This window comes from Neoarius graeffei, chromosome 20 (genome assembly GCF_027579695.1).
Source record: "Neoarius graeffei isolate fNeoGra1 chromosome 20, fNeoGra1.pri, whole genome shotgun sequence".
NCBI lineage: Eukaryota > Metazoa > Chordata > Actinopteri > Siluriformes > Ariidae > Neoarius > Neoarius graeffei.
The window spans coordinates 67496256-67512982 of NC_083588.1; the positions used below are offsets into that span (position 1 = coordinate 67496256).

Below are 16727 nucleotides of genomic sequence, written 5' to 3' on the forward strand. Positions count from 1 at the left end.
GAGGTTTGTGCGTTTCTTGAGCGTCCTGTCTGTTTTTAATTTGTCTTGTACTACCTGTATGGTGGCTTCCGTGGGTGTTCTGGTGAACAGAGATATGACATCGTGTGAAATGAAAACTTCGTCTTGTTGCATTTTTATGTTTTTTAGTTCTTCTGCCAGTTGTTTTGAGTTTTTGCAGTGTTGGTCTGTGAGTCTTAGTAATGGTTTAATTATTTTGGTGAGTGCTTTTGATAAGTTGTATGTGACTGAACCAATGCTATCTACTATGGGGCGTAATGGTGTTCCTGGTTTGTGTATCTTTGGTGTACCGTAAATCCTGGGGATGACATTGGCTGTGGGTACTAAATGATTATATGCCTGTTTATCTATTTTATTTTCATCGAGTAGTGGTTTGAGTAATGCTTTAAGTTTCTTTTTCTTGTCTTCTGTTGGGTCTTTTCTTAATATCTCGAAGGCATTGTCACTGAGTAATTCCCTCATTTTGTGTTCATATTCATCGGTGTCCATGATAACTACTGTTCTGCCTTTATCTGCTGGGAGGATTGTGATGTCTTTATTTTTTGCTAATGTTCTCATGGCTTTGGCTTCCTGTTTGGTGATGTTGCTAGGTGGTGGTTTGGCCGTTGTCAATATACCAGCTATTGCGTTTCTTAGTGCTGCTTTTTGTCCGTGATCCTGTATTTTCTCACATGCTAATTCAGTTGCCAGAATGAATTCATCGTGTGGTATGTTGTTCGGTGTGACAGCGTAGTTGAGTCCTTTTCCTAGTATACTGCGTTCTGCTTGTGAGAGTTTGTACCTTGATATGTTGTGGATCCATTTGTCGTTGATGTGTGCGTGCTCCGGTTCTGCCTTCTTTTTCTGTGCGATGAGTTTGTCCAGTTTTCGGATTTGTCGGATTTTTGTCTCGGTGAATTCCTGCTCGTGTATGTCTGCCAAGTGTCCGTGTATTGCTATTTCCATTTCCTTGTTCTGGGGAAACCAGCGTTTGAAAGTTTCCATCTCCCTGTGTAGTTCGCTGTTGATATTATTGAGTTTGTCAGTTGTGCACCGTATCCGTTATTTTACCAGAGTCATCCGCACTTTCCTGATCATCATCTCCGCGTTTCTGGTTGGAATCGGGTTCTTGATATTCAGGCTGGCTGGGACGACTTCTTCATCCCGGCAGCGCAGATTGAATCTCAGGTGGTTTCTGTATCATGCCCATTTTCGCGTCAGTCTTTCAAGGCGGCGAAACTCCTTGATGCTTTTATCTCCATAATTTATTCTTAATCTTTCGATTACGTTCATTATGTCTTATATTGAATATTGTTAGTTTTTTCTTTTTTATCAGACATCTAATTTTTTAGGTTTGTTTACCTGACATGTTTCGACGTACGACTGTCGTCTTCCTCAGAATGTCACCGGATGTTATTGGTGACGCATCTTTTATCAGCTGATGTTTCCGAAGGCGTGGAAAACATCAGCTGATTCGGAAACATCAGCTGATAAAAGATGCGTCACCAATAACATCCGGTGACACTCTGAGGAAGACGACAGTCGTATGTCGAAACATGTCAGGTAAACAAACCTAAAAAATTAGATGTCTGATAAAAAAGAAAAAACTAACAATATTCAATATAAGACGTAATGAATGTAATCGAAAAACTTCTCTTTGTTCTGAAGCACAAATTAATTCTGAAACACTCATTAATTACTTGCTCATTCTCTGTGACTCCGCCTTGACCATGACCCTGCTGCCACACCTGTATCGTGACTTCAATAACTATTGGCACCTTGAATAAGACTATGAAAAAAAGAATACAAGATAAAAAAAATTATTGAAATACAGTTATGTTCAAGAAAAATGTTTTGATGTTAAAAATGTTTAAAAATATGCTAATTATACATGATGCTAATAATGTGCTAATGTTAAAAAATAACTAATTAGCTGCTGACTAATATAGAATAGAATCACTTTTACTGCCAGGTATGTGAACACACACGAGGAATTTGACTCCGGTTTCACTTAGCTCTCTTAGTACAAACAGGTAAAGCGTAGACAAAAACAAAACAAAAAGCTATGTACATGTAGAAGGGTAAATATATGTATAGACAATGTAGGTGCATTTGGGTAATTGAGTGATCAATCTCATTAAATCTGAAGGTTAATAATTAAATTTGAATCAGTCTCATTTGAATCATACCATTGAATCATTCTCATTGAATCAGTCTCATATCATTAATTCACTCATGGAATCAGTCTCATTAATCAGTCTCATTAATTAATACCATTAATTTTGGTGTTTAATAATAAATTACCAAACAGCTAAATTATGGTGTATTCCAAATTATTATGATCACTTACCATATTACATAAATCATATGCACCTTTGAATTCTTGGAGATTGGGGACTTCAACGATATTGGAACAAAATTAAACACACAGTTTCAATAATAAATTAATTTATTATAACAAAGATAAAAAAAAATGGATAATGGCAGTTGAAATATATACAAACAGTGAGGTGTGTGTGTGTGTGTGTGTGTGTGTGTGTGTGTGTGTGTGTGAGAGAGAGAGAGAGAGAGTGTGTGTGAGTGAAGACAAAAGATTAGCTTTGTGTGCTAATTAAGACAAAGGAATGCTAGCTAAGACAAAGGAATGTTATCTAAGTAGAACAAAGGATTAGCTCTGTTGCTGTGTTGAGTGCAACAATACGATAGCGTCTCTGAAAGAAGTTCCCTTTAGTCGTCGTACCAATGAGGAGAAAACGGCAATCAAACAGCTAGGACCTCCTAGACCGAATTTAAACATCAAGCAAGTGTCTACGAAGGGGGAGAAGACCTACTCGAGGTTTTAACAAGAACTGGTACCACCGGAAAACTTGGCGAGCTGGCTGTGATGTAGTCAATGCTCTTTTTTGCTACCCTTGCGTTCTCTTCCACCCTGGAAGTAGCACAGCAGATGGTACAATGATATCTGATATTTGAATTTACTAGGCAAAAGTTTTGTGTGTGTGTGTGTGTGTGTGTTACCAATGGCAGTTGTTTTACCAATGGCAGTTTAACATTGCCATGCTTGGAATATTTCAGTAGCCTCAAGTTCTCTCTGACTTGGTGTAAATTAAGCATATTTTCAGTTTTTATATATTGTACAGGGGCGGCACGGTGGTGTAGTGGTTAGCGCTGTCGCCTCACAGCAAGAAGGTCCTGGGTTCGAGCCCCGTGACCGGCGAGGGCCTTTCTGTGTGGAGTTTGCATGTTCTCCCCGTGTCCGCGTGGGTTTCCTCCGGGTGCTCCGGTTTCCCCCACAGTCCAAAGACATGCAGGTTAGGTTAACTGGTGACTCTAAATTGAGCGTAGGTGTGAATGTGAGTGTGAATGGTTGTCTGTGTCTATGTGTCAGCCCTGTGATGACCTGGCGACTTGTCCAGGGTGTGCCCCGCCTTTCACCCATAGTCAGCTGGGATAGGCTCCAGCTCGCCTGCGACCCTGTAGAAGGATAAAGCGGCTAGAGATAATGAGATGAGATGAGATATATTGTACAGTATGTGTTCATTGGAGCCAGCAGCACCTTACCTTTCTTCCAACTTGTTAAGCCAAGTTGCACTGACGACAAAATCTTGTGTAACCTTGTGTGTATATAGCTAAATAACTAAAGCCTTTTGTGTTCATTGACATGCTTGTAATACTTTAAATTTCCTTTTAAGGCATTGCTTTCTGGACGAATTCTTGGGAAAAAAACTGCAGAATTTATTTAGAATTATTATTTGTTGTTAAAATGGTGCAATTCCATATTAAAAAAACACATAATTAAGCTGCACATGTTTGTTTGATGGTTATGCTTTTCTTGATCTTTTCCAAAACTTAAATAAACACTTGTTTTGGATTTATATCCTGCCACTTTAATTGCATTCTTTAGAATGAAGAAATTAGAATATGTTTATAATTAAGAATTTGTGTCTACTTATTATAGAATACTGGAAAAATATGAGAAAATAAATGAGTAATGTAATATTAATTGATTGTGATGCCAAATGTTTTGCTTTGAAGGCTTCACAATGAATCTTCCTTAGTTTTAGCCTGGCAAGCCAGACTAAATGTGAATATTTGCCACTTGTAGGCAAAAATATTTTTGGCCACTAGGCGGGTGGGTCTAGTTTACTAGGCGACCTTAGTTTGCCACCTTTAACTTGTTCAGTGTTGCCACCTAGTGGAGAGAAGAGAGATTGTCTATATTGATATCTGAATTTACCAGGCAAAAACAAGTTCGACCAATTGATTTGCTACCTAGGTCAATTTACTTCAGTCCTGTGGACATTTATGGTCCGTATAGACATAATGGGGGAAAATTAACCCCCCCTGAAAAAAAATTCAGGAGCCGCCACTGGTGTGAGGCCTTGTGTCCACGTGATGGAGTTGACCACGTGTTGCTAAGTAAAACAAAGAATTAGCACGTGTTGCTAATGTGTGCTTGTGTGTGTGTGGCCTGTGTGTCTGAAAGGCCCTATGGCCTGAGCAGAAGGCTAGCATGGATTGCTAGCTAAGGTGTGTTTGTGTGTGTCACGTGTTTGGGTAGGCCTAGATTAGCCTCGTGTGGCTAAGCTAAGACAAAGGAATGCTAGCTAAGGTGTGTTTGTGAGGCCAGGTGAGGCCTGTGACCACCTGTTTGTGTGTGTGAGGCCTGGTGACCATGTGTTCGTGTAGGCCTAGATTAACCTCGTGTGGCTAAGCTAAGACAAAGGGATGCTAGCTAAGGTGTGTTTGTGAGTGGCCACGTGTTTGTGTAGGCCTAGATTAGCCTCGTGTGGCCAAGCTAAGACAAAGTAATGCTAGCTCATAACACTACTAAATCCACTGAAATCTTGATGAGGTCAAGATGTGTGATAAGGAAATTAAAGTGATAGTGAGGAATAGAGAAGCATGTACAGCCTATCTATTAAAACAACTGAGAGATTAAAACAAAACAATAATCAATTCAACACGCTGCGTGTTTACAATGTAACAAACCGTTCCTGAGGTTAAATTCACACTACTTCAATAAAAGCTAATTCCTAAGACTAGGTTTTTTTGATTATGCCCAAAAATGCCAGTCTTACACGAGATTATGAGATGTCCCGAGACTTTTGGAGTTTTCACCATTGTGGAGATCTCCGTGAAGCACAGGGGATTTCTTGGAGAGGCTTAGTTTCACAGGAGCCCGTAGAGACTTCTGTAGAAAAACAAAGAATTCTTGGTCCGACGCTTCGTAGCTCGTGGGAAGGAAATCTTTGTAGAACAAGGTGCACAGCGCTTCAGTTAAGAAAAAGAAAGGGTCCAGCCGCTCTCTTAACTTTGAATTAAAACCGCTTGGGCAGCAGTCATGACGTCACTTCTAATACAAATAAAACCGGTTGTAACTCGATTGAGTTAAAGATCGCGCGACTCTGGAGTCTACCTTGGCCAAGGGTAAGAAAGAAATCGCGCTAAATCGTGGATCTTGCAAGAAAGAGGTCTTTTTCTGGTTTGCTCAGGTGAGCAGCCTCTTTGTGTCCGTGTTGAATTTACGGCGCTGAAAGAGGAGGAGCTAGGAGTTCCCGGGTTTCTTATGCTTTCATGGAGGATGTGACGTTGGTGATCCCGCCCACGCGTGACGTAGGTCAACGCAGAAGTTGGCTGATGGGAAATGTAGTTTCTTAAAAGGGACTGTACCTACAACAAGGATTTTTTTTATCTTTTGGTGCAAAATGGTGCATAGTCCAAGGATGACAGTAAATATAAATATGCATATACAGTGCGCACAGAATGACGGTATGAGTGTGCAGATATTTCACAGTTGATGTTACTGATATTTGAGTCCAGTTTTAGCTGTTCATCACAGACAGACTGAGGGGAAAAACTGTTCTTGTGTCTGGTTGTTTTTGCGTACAGTGATCTGTAGTGTCTCCCAGAGGGGAGAAGTTTAAACAGTTTGTGACCAGGGTGTGATGGGTCTGCAGAGATGTTACCTGCCCGTTTCCTGACTCTGGACAGGTACAGGTCTTGGATGGAGGGCAGGCTGACACTAATAATTTTCTCTGCAGACCTTATTGTCCGTTGCAGTCTGTTCTTGTCCTGCTTGGTGACTGATCCAAACCAAACAATGATGGAAGAGCAGAGAACAGACTGAATGATGGCAGAGTAGAACTGTGTCAGCAGCTCCTTAGTCAGGTTGACCTTCTTGAGCTGGCGCAGAAAGTACAACCTCTGCTGGACCTTTTTGATGATAGTGACTGTGTTGGTCTCCCACTTCAGGTCCCGGGAGATTGTGGAGCCCAGAAACCTGAAGGTTTCAACAGCAGTCACAGTGTTGTTGGTGATAGTGATGGGCGGCAGGGTGGGGGGGGCTCCTCCTAAAGTCCACTGTCATCTCCACAGTTTTGAGCGTGCTCAGCTACAGATTGTTCTGACCACACCAACAGACCAGCCGTTCAACCTCCCGTCTGTATGCAGACTCGTCACCATCTCGGATGAGGCCGATGACCGTTGTGTTGTCTACAAATTTCAGGAGTTTAACAGACGGGTCTCTTGAGGTGCAGTCGTTGATGTAAAGGGAGAATAGCAGTGGGGAGAGCACACACCCCTGGGGGGTGCCAGTGCTGATAGTCCAGATGCTGGATGTGATGCTCCCCAGCCTCACCTGCTGCTTGCTGTCAGTCAGGAAGTTTATAATCCACTGACAGGTGGAGGAGGGCACAGTGAGCTGGGTGAGCTTGGTGTGGAGGATGTCTGGAATGATGGTGTTGAACGCCGAACTGAAGTCCACGAACAGGATCCTGGCGTACGTCCCTGCAGAGTCAAGGTGTTGCAGGATGTAGTGCAGTCCCATATTGATTGCATCATCCGCTGACCTGTTTGCCCAGTAGGCAAACTGCAGGGGGTCCAGCAGGGGGTCTGTGATGTCCTTCAGGTGGGACAACAGCAGTCTCTCGAAGGACTTCATGACTACAGACGTGAGGGCTACAGGCCTGTAGTCATTCAGTCCTGTAATGGTGGTTTTCTTGGGAACCGGGATTATTGTGGAGCATTTGAAGCATGAGGGGACTTCACACAGCTCCAGGGATCTATTGAAGATCTGGGTGAAGATGGGGGCCAGCTGATCAGCACAGACCTTCAGACAGGAGGGTGCCACACCATCTGGGCCAGGTGCCTTCCTGATCTTCTGTCTGCGAAAAAGCTGACAAATATCCTCTTCACAGATCTTGAGTGCTGGTGTGGGGTCAGAGGCGAGAGGAGGCAGAATAGCAGGGGGTGTAAATGGGTCTTTAATGTCTGAGGGGGGGAGAGGTGTGAATGTGTCAAATCTGCAGTAGAACACATTCAACTCGTCAGCCAGTTGATGGTTCATTGCAGTGTTGGGGGATGGTCTCTTGTAGTTGGTGATGTTCTTCAGGCCTCTCCACACTGACGCCGGATTGTTGGCTGAAAGGCTGTTTTTGATCCTTTCAGTGTAGCTCCTCTTAGCTGCTTTCACCTCTTTCGTCAGTGACTACGTTTACATGCACATCCAAATCGAGCTGCTGTCGGTAATCAAGCTGAAGGTCCCAGCAGGGTGCCAGAGAAATCCAATCCTACATGCACACAATGAAATCGGGCTATTGTGTGAGGTGCATTGTGCACCCGAGCCACAGGTGGCGCTACATGCCCCATCGTGTTGGTACACTTCCGGTTGTCGTCATGAAGAAGAGCTATTCAAGAGTGTAAACAAAGTTATCAGTTCCGTGTTCTCCATTGCGCATTTTTCTCCATGAATTTTAATATATTCAACTCCTTAAGCTGAATGAGCATGAACGCTGTCTCCTCATTGCTCCAGAAGTGCACGTTTCTGCTCGCCTGTGGCAGTGGGAGCGTGGTCAGGCACCGGTCTGTGACAGGAGGGCGGAGCCAGGGAAGGTGAGTGGCAGAATCACGACACCTGACGGTAATTAACCTGTGTTTGTGTGTCTTCCCAGTTACCGCACCCTATTTAAGGAGGCAGAGGGAGAGTAGAGGGGACAGCTCATCCCAGGACTAGAACACAGTGCGCGCGCGTGTGTGTGTGTGTGTGTGTGTGTGTTTTTCTCTCAAGAATAAAAGTAGGCTGTTAAACTGAAAAGTCTGACAATAAAAAGCCTATTAGTACCAGAAGCTTTGTCCTGCCGTCCTCTGTGCTCCACCCACACTTCAGAGAGCTCTACATCGCCATTTTCTCTTCTTCATTTGTTCCTCCTGACCTCTTCTGCTGCTCGCTACTACTGTTGTCATGCCGACCGAGGCTGTTGTGTTTCCCGCTTGTGGTCTCGTCACTCGTCACTTCCGGAAGTAGCTCGACAACTAGCTCGATAGGGTATACATGCACAAAGTAGCTCGGCAGAAATCGCATAAACTAGGTCGTGTAGCTCGATTCCGAGAAATCAAGTTCGGTTCAATTTCAGCCGAATTAAGGTGTATACATGGCATTTTGAACTTCGATTTCAGTCGAGCAACGGCAGAAATTCGGTTCTCTCTATGTGCATGTAAACGTAGTGAGTGTGTTTCTGGCCTGTTTGTACAGGACTCTGTCCCCACTTCTGTAGGCCTCCTCCTTGGCCTGGCGAAGCTGCCTGAGTTTTGCAGTGAACCAGGGTTTGTTGTTGTATGTACGGAAGGTCTTGGTGGGCACACACATATCCTCACAAAAACTGATGTAAGATGTCACGGTATCAGTCAGTTCATGCAGGTCTGAAGCTGTAGCCTCAAAAACACTCCAATCAGTGCAGTCAAAGTAGGCTTGTAGTTCCACTTTGGCCTCATCGGACCAGCTCCTCACCGTCTTGACTACAGGCTTAGCAGCTTTCAGCTTCTGTCTGTAGGTCGGGATAAGATGAACCATACAGTGATCAGATAGTCCCAAGGCTGCACGGGGCACAGAGTGGTACGAGTCCTTTAAAACAGTGTAACAGTGGTCCAGAGTGTTAGTGTCCCTGGTGGGACACTTAATGTGCTGTTTATATTTTGGCAGTTCGTGGCTGAGGTTTGCTCTGTTAAAGTCCCCCAGAACAATGAGCAAAGAGTCCAGGTGTTTTTTCTCCACGTTGTTTATCTGGTCAGCCAGGTGTTGTAATGCCTCAGTAAGGCCCAATCCCAATTCTAATTTCTACCCCTCCCCCTCCCCCTTGGCCCTTCCCCTTGAAACTGAGCTACAAGGGATAGGGCTTGAAATTCAACCCCTACGTATTGGGATAGCCCTTCAACGATCGCATACGTCATCGCGTACCTCCGTCAGCGTTTACGTTAGCAAAACGCGACCAAATGCGTCATTGGCTGCGACCAGCCGCTACAGTCAGAGCCAGAGGCAGAAATCTCTGCTGGCAGGGTGTGATTTGTTAACTAACACCACTGAATGGGATATCTTTGGCGCTTCGTGCACCACATCCGACAGAATGAGGTGTCAGAACACTCATGTAAACAATAAAAGCGAGAATAACAGAACAAAACGTACGCAGTCAAGCAACCGAAAACAATACTCACTCCCAAAGCTTTTTAGCAGCAGCTTGGATTTCAGAAATCGCTGCTCATTCTCAGCTCGAAAGCGAATCAAGCGGCGTGTTTCCTCTGGATAACAACTTAAAACACGTAAATAATGGAGAAAATACATTTATGACAATCTTTCGCCGCGGGAACCGCCATCTTTCTGAAATCCGCATGAAATCTCGCTGAAATCCGCATGGCATTGTGGGAAATCACTCAAACCCCTTCGTTCGGAGTCAGCTCCAGGAAAATCTCCGTTTGGAGGGGTACAGAAGCCCTACCCCTTCCCCTACCCCTCCGCGTTAACTGGGATTGGGATACCCCTACCCCTTCACGTGAACGCGCAAAATGGAGGGGAAGGGCCAAGGGGTTGGTCCAAGGGGTGAAATGGGATTTGGCCTAACACAAGCCTGAGGAGGGATGTAGACTCCAACCAGAATAAACGAGGAAAACTCTCGTGGAGCATAAAACGGTTTGCAGTTTATGAATAATGACTCCAGATGAGGACTGCATGATTTGTTTAGAACTGTGACATCAGTACACCAACCTTCGTTAATGTAAAAGCAGACTCCGCCTCCCCTCATTTTCCCCGTGAGCTCTGTTTCGCGGTCTGCTCGGTGCAGGTGAAATCCAGGCAGGTGGAGAGAAGTGTCTGGGATGTACTCACCGAGCCAGGTTTCGGTGAAGCACAAGGCAGCAGATCTGTTAAAATCCGTGTTGATTGTGTTGAGGAGCAGCAGTATGTCCATCTTGTTGGCCAGAGAGCGGGCGTTAGCCAGGTGAATAGACGGTGAATATCTGCTCACATTTCCTGTTATCTCATGTGTACTCTGTGTTTTCTTCTTGCTTGTGTATGTAACTTCCATCTAATTTGCTGTGCTGCCTGATGCTGTAGTCTGCGTGTTTGACTGCGCAGCTCTCACATACTGCGAGTTTTTCTGTTGTGGATGTGTTGAAATGTTTTAACATCTCCTGTGGTTCCTATTGTTTTTTTCCCTTTTGCCTGGACGCTACTTTCAATAAGAACTAGTTCTTAGTGACTTGCCTGGTTAAATAAAGGTTAAACAAGTTAAATAAATACAAAGTTATAAGTATTGGCACCCCTGCAGGCAGTAGTTCGTGTTGGCTTCATAGGTTATTTGTGTAACTCTTTACAGTCTTGGGTGGACGTTTATAATGGAAACAAAGAACCCTTTGGAGGTTCTTTCAAAATTCTGGGACTCTGAATGAGTCCTAATAAGATTCCTGATATCAGAGATCCAGTACCAGACCCCAGCAACAGGCTGCTTGTTCTCAGAGCGATGATGTATTTTTGTTTTTAAACCATGTGCTTTTTGATGGTAGCGTTGTTTATATTTGTCTCTTTGTCGTTACTCATCATCATCAATTGGCTGCAGAGCAGGCGACCACAAAGTGTCTCCATCGTACTCTGTCCTCAGCAAGTTTTATGACAGCATCCCGATCTAGTACGTTGTCATAGTCTTCCAGCAGCCTCTGGATGTCAAGGAAATATAACGATCTTTGTCGGCCGGGTTTCCTTGTGCCATGTGGTGGGCGGTGAAGGGCGTACCTCCTGCATGGTTCTTCCTCTGGCATTCTTAAGATGTGGCCCAGAAACTGGAGTTGTCGTGACCTTACAAGATGTATGAGAGGTTCTGTGTTGGTTGTCTCATCTAACCTGGTGTTTCTGACTAATGCAATTTAAATGAGTGTCTGCCACAGCAGACTAAAACCAGAATATTTTCAAAGATAAATGACGAAAGATCATGAGCACGTTGCTCTCTTCAAAATTTCCACAGCTTCCCAGATCAGAGTGTGACCTCAGGAGATGATGGTTTGCAAACCTTCTGTATGTCATCAACATTTCATTATTTCCACCCAAAGGCCTGGAGCATCGTTTTTACACCAGAGCAGTGAATTGAAACTAAAACCACAGAGTCAGAGAACATTGGCAAAAAGACACTGGCCGTGCCAAACACTACAGCCCAGCATATTATTATTATTATTATTATTATTACTGAACTGAAGATCCCCATTCGCATCAGCACAAGCTACTTTGCAGCAAACTCTGAAGGCAAACGTTAGCTTGTGTGTTCATTTTTTTAAGAAGTATTTTCTTACCTTCGTAGTTGTTTATGATGACATGTACAGTTTGAAGTCTTTCTCCAGTTTGCTACAAAACTTCACAACACTATTAAAGTGTTCTTACACATCCCCACATCCCCTGAACATCACTGACGCTTAACGTCAGTCTCCAGGAGCTCTTGCACACCCTGACTGTAAAATGCTACAATTGCGCCTGTAGTGAATGAAGCAGAAATGCAGGAAGTGTGTTAAATATAATCCAGAAGTGTTTGTGCAGCAGATTATTAATATAAGTCTTTATTGTCATTGTCACTTTTCCAAAGGTACAACGAAATTGAAGGTGCTGTTGACTCATTGAGTTATAGAAAGAAAAAAAGAAAAAAGAAGAGGGGGAAAAAGGGGAGAACAAATAAAGTATAAAAATAAATAGTAAAGTATACAGAGTTGCACTGGTAAAATGGTATAAGCAGAATATAAACAGAAATCTATTGTATGGTTCTACATGTACATGGATTGCACTTAAAATAGTACGAACAGAATTGTTTTGGCTCTGTATGTACACAGATTGCACAAATTGCACATTGGCCAAGAATTGTTCTATTGCACATTTGAGTTTAAAGCCATGATTGCTTTGGGATAAAAACTGTTTTTAGGCGGTTTGTCCTGCTTTTCATTGCTCTGTATCTCTTGCCTGATGGCAAAAGCTGGAAGAGACAATGACCAGGGTGTGAAGATTCTTTTGAAATGTCCATTGCTTTCCTGCGGCATCTGGAGGTGTAAATCTGTTCCAGGGTGGGGAGGGGGCAGCCTACTGTTTTCTCTGCTGCCCTAACGACCCTGTGGAGCGCCTTCTTCTCTGAGGATGTGCAGCTGCCGTACCATAAGCACAGTCCGTACGTGAGCACACTCTCTATGGAGCAGTGATAGAAGGCCCGGAGCAGATTTTGGGGGAGACCGTTCTTTCTGAGGATTCTCAGAAATACAGTCTCTGCTGCACCTTCTTCAGCAGCTCCTTGGTGTTGGCACTCCAGGTTAGGTCGTTCTCCAGTTCAATGCCGAGAAACCTGAACACCGGGACCCTCTCCACACAGGCCCTGTTGATGATGAGTGGCTGGATGTCAGCTTTGTTTTTCCTAAAGTCAATAACCAGCTCCTTTGTTTTGGTGGTATTGAGGAGCAGATTGTTGACTTTGCACCACTCTGACAGGCGTTTTCTGACACCACACCTTCTGCGGCTGTGAAAAGTTCTGTCAGTCAAACAGTCTTCACTGAACCTGAAGATAAAATAAACTCAGTTTCCTTGCAGGATTCATTTCTTTAAATCTTTGTAATTATTATCCTCCTTGTAGAGTTACGACTGATGCATTTAATTTCAGTTCACTGATATTTCCTCTTTGCTCCTTTGCAGTGTGTTTATTGTAAATTATTACAGTGGAAAGTGCTTCATGCTGAGAATAAAAGCTGAAATGTGCTGAACTTTTAATGTACTGATGTATTAAAGCAGGAATATAATGGTCCAGTAAACATGGCAGCAGAATTAAAGATTAAAACTCAACTTGAACTAACAGCAGTCACCTTTCACTCGTCTCCTGTTTCCTCCTCAGTTATGTTTCTCTTTGTGTCAGCTCTCAGCACCATGCTGCCACGCCCACGTTTTGGTGTTTGTTTATATGGCCATGTGTTTTTGTTTGGGTTGATGTCTTGTCTCCGCCCCCTGTATTGTCATTGTTTGTCATGATTACTCTCACCTGCTTTCACTTCTTCCCTTGAAGAGTTTGTGAATTTAAGTCCTTGTGTTTCTTTGTCTGACTTCCGAAGCATTTGTTCATTTTTTTTTCTGTTCTGGTTTTCATGTTTGTTCCTGGGTCTAATGAGTGTGGATTTTTCCTCTTCATGCTGTTTCTCACCCTGCACCTGTTCCTGCTCCTGTTCCTGCACCTGCTCCTGCTCTTTTTCCTGCTCCTTTTCCTGCTCCTGCTCCTTTTCCTGCTCCTGCTCTGTTTCCTTTTCCTGCTCTTTTTCCTGCTCCTGTTCCTGCTCCTTGTCCTGCTCCTGCTCCTATTCGTGTTCTTGTTCCTCCTCCTTTTCCTGCTCCTGCACCTGTTCCTGCTCCTTTTACTTTTCCTGTTCCTGCTCCTTTTCCTGCTCCTGCTCCTTTTACTTTTCCTGTTCCTGCTCCTGTGCCTGCTCCTATGCCTGCACCTGCTCCTGTTCCTTCTCCTTGTCCTACTCCTGTTCCTTCTCCTTGTCCTGCGCCTGCTCCTGTTCCTTCTCCTTGTCCTGCTCCTCCTCCTGTTCCTGCTCCTTTTCCTGCTCCTTGTCCAGTTCCCGCTCCTGCTCCTTTTCCCGCTCCTGCTCCTTTTCCCGTTCCTGCTCCTTTTCCTGTTCCTGCTCCTTTTCATGCTCCTCCTCCTGTTCCTCTTCCTGCTCCTATTCCTTGTCCTATTCTTGTTCCTGCTCCTTTTCCTGCTCCTTTTCCTGTTCCTGCTTGTAGTCCTTGTCCTGCTCCTTTTCCTGCAACTCCTCCTCCTGTTCCTTTTCCTGTTCCTGCTCCTTTTCCTGCTGCTGCTCTTTTTCCTGCTCCTTGTCCTGCCCCTTTTCCTGTTCCTCCTTTTCCTGCCCCCTTTCCTGTGCCTGCTCCTGCTCCTTTTCCTGCTGCTGCTGCTACTCCTCCTGTTCCTGCTCTTTGTCCTGCTCCTCTTCCTGTTCCTGCTCCTTTTCCTGTTCCTGCTCCTGCACCTTTTTCTGCTCCTTTTCCTGTTCCTGCTCTTGGTCCTGCTCCATTTCCTTGTCCTGCTCCTTTTCCTGCTCCTTTTCCTGCTCCTGCTCCTTGTCCTGCTCCTGTTCCTGCTCCTTTTTCTGCTCCTGTGCCTGTTCCTGCTCCTTGTCCTGTGCCTGTTCCTGCTCCTTTTCCCATTCCTGTTCCTTGTCCTCTTCCTTGTCCTGCTCCTGTTCCAGCTCCTGCTCCTTTTCCTGCTCCTTTTACTTTTCCTGTTCCTGCTCCTATGCCTGTTCCTGCTTCTTGTCCTGCTCCTGCACCTGCTCCTTGTCCTGCTCCTGCTCAACATCTGAATTGGACATTCTGCTTACCAACTTTAAGTCTGTTCTTTATCTTATAATTACAGATGTGCTTCAAATTATAAATACATCCCTAGAGGCTGGCGTTGTTCCTGTGTCCCTGAAAAAAGCCGTTGTAAAGCCCCTACTTAAAAAAAATAATCTGGATCCTTCAGTATTAAATAACTACAGGCCAATATCAAATTTACCATTCATCGGGAAAATCCTTGAAAAAATTGTCTTCAATCAATTAACTGCCTTCTTGATATCAAACAGCTGTTTTGATAATTTTCAGTCAGGTTTTCGTGCCAATCATAGCACTGAAACAGTGCTGATTAAAGTTATAAATGACATACGTCTTAATACTGATGCAGGCAAAACATCGGTCCTGGTATTACTGGACCTCAGTGCAGCTTTTGATACTGTTGATCACAACATACTGCTATATCGACTTGAACACTGGGTTGGGTTGACTGGTAAAGTTATCAATTGGTTAAATTCATACTTAAAAGATAGAAGCTTCTTTGTTACCATGGGAAATTGTTCCTCAACGTCAATGTCCTTGACCTGTGGTGTCCCCCAGGGGTCGATTCTTGGACCATTACTTTTCAACCTTTATATGCTCCCACTTGGGCAAATCATCAAGAACAACTCAATTTTGTATCACTGCTATGCAGATGACACCCAAATTTATTTTGCTCTATCACCTAATGATTATGCCCCCCTTGAATGTCTCTACCAGTGTATCGATCAAATCAACAACTGGATGTCACAAAATTTTCTTCAGCTGAACTCGGATAAAACAGAAGTAATTCTATTTGGGGAAAAAAAGATGAAAGACTCAGGATTACCACTATTCTTGACACAAAAGGGATTAAAACTAAAGAAATGGTTAAAAATCTTGGTGTTTTCATTGACAGCGAGCTAAACTTTGACAGTCACATGAAAGCAATCACTAAATCGGCATTTTATCACCTAAAAAACATTTCCAAACTAAGAGGACTTATGTCAAAAAATGATCTGGAAAAACTTATACATGCCTTCATCTCTAGTAGGGTTGATTACTGCAATGGCCTTTTCACAGACCTGCCAAAAAAGACCATCAAACGACTTCAGCTGGTGCAAAATGCAGCGGCGAGGGTTCTCACACGAACAAAAAGAACAGAGCACATTACTCCAATTCTAAGGTCCCTTCACTGGCTTCCAGTAAGCTACAGAATTGACTTTAAAGCATTGCTGCTGGTGTACAAATCTCTAAATGGTACAGGGCCCAATTCCCTCTCTGATATGTTGCAGCGGCCTAACCCAATCAGATCTACCAGATCGCAACAGAAAAATTTACTGGTAAAACCTGTTGTTAAAACAAAGTGTGGTGAAGCAGCTTTTAGCTACTATGCAGTGCAGCTATGGAACCAACTGCCAGAGGACATTAAAAATGCTCCTGCTGTTGGCAGCTTCAAATCTAGACTTGGGCCAAGTTTACATTAGACCGTATCTGTCTCGTTTTCTTCGCGGATGCACTGTCCGTTTACATTAATCCGCCTGGAAACGCCGGGAAACGGGAATCCGCCAGGGTCCACGTATTCAATCCAGATCGTGTCAGCTCCGGTGCTGTGTAAACATTGAGATACGCGGATACGCTGTGCTGAGCTCTAGCTGGCGTCGTCATTGGACAACGTCACTGTGACATCCACCTTCCTGATTCGCTGGCGTTGGTCATGTAACGCGACTGCTGAAAAACGGCGCGGACTTCCGCCTTGTATCACCTTTCATTAAAGAGTATAAAAGTATGAAAATACTGCAAATACTGATGCAAATACTGCCCATTGTGTAGTTATGATTGTCTTTAGGCTTGCCATCCTTCCACTTGCAAGTGGTAAGTGATCTGCGCTGGGATCACACACACAGCGGCTCAGTCCCGAATCACAGCTTGTGTACTTCACTCGCGTGCTCTGTGAGCTGCGCAGGGCCGGAGTGCGCACCCTCCAGAGGGCACTCGCTGTTCAGGGCGGAGTGATTTGGAGCGCAGGATGCCTGCGGAGCCGAGCGTATCCGTGTATTGGTGTTGCTGTGTGCACACTAATCGTTTTAAAAACGTT

The 16727-nt window shown here is 44.1% G+C and overlaps 2 protein-coding genes across 12 annotated transcripts in view; one reads left to right on the top strand and one right to left on the bottom strand.

Annotated features, from left to right (window-relative positions):
* The window catches only part of LOC132868988 (uncharacterized), a 74583-nt gene that overhangs the window by 22491 nt on the left and 35365 nt on the right, over positions 1-16727 (top strand). The window lies entirely within an intron of this gene.
* LOC132869377 (ataxin-8-like) lies at positions 14236-14652 on the bottom strand. The gene is made up of 2 exons (XM_060902715.1): positions 14611-14652; positions 14236-14544 (listed from the first exon to the last, which is right to left on the bottom strand). The coding sequence occupies exons 1-2, from the start codon at positions 14650-14652 to the stop codon at positions 14236-14238; spliced, it is 351 nt and encodes a 116-aa protein (XP_060758698.1).

What these genes read in the sequence shown, in the direction of transcription:
- LOC132869377 (XM_060902715.1), bottom strand. Translation starts at nt 14,652, where the DNA reads ATGTCCAATTCAGATGTTGAGCAGGAGCAGGACAAGGAGCAG. An exon ending in AGGAGCAGGACAAGGAGCAG is followed by an intron (nt 14,545 to 14,610) that starts GTGCAGGAGCAG and finishes TAAAAGGAGCAG; the next exon opens with GAAAAGGAGCAGGAGCTGGA.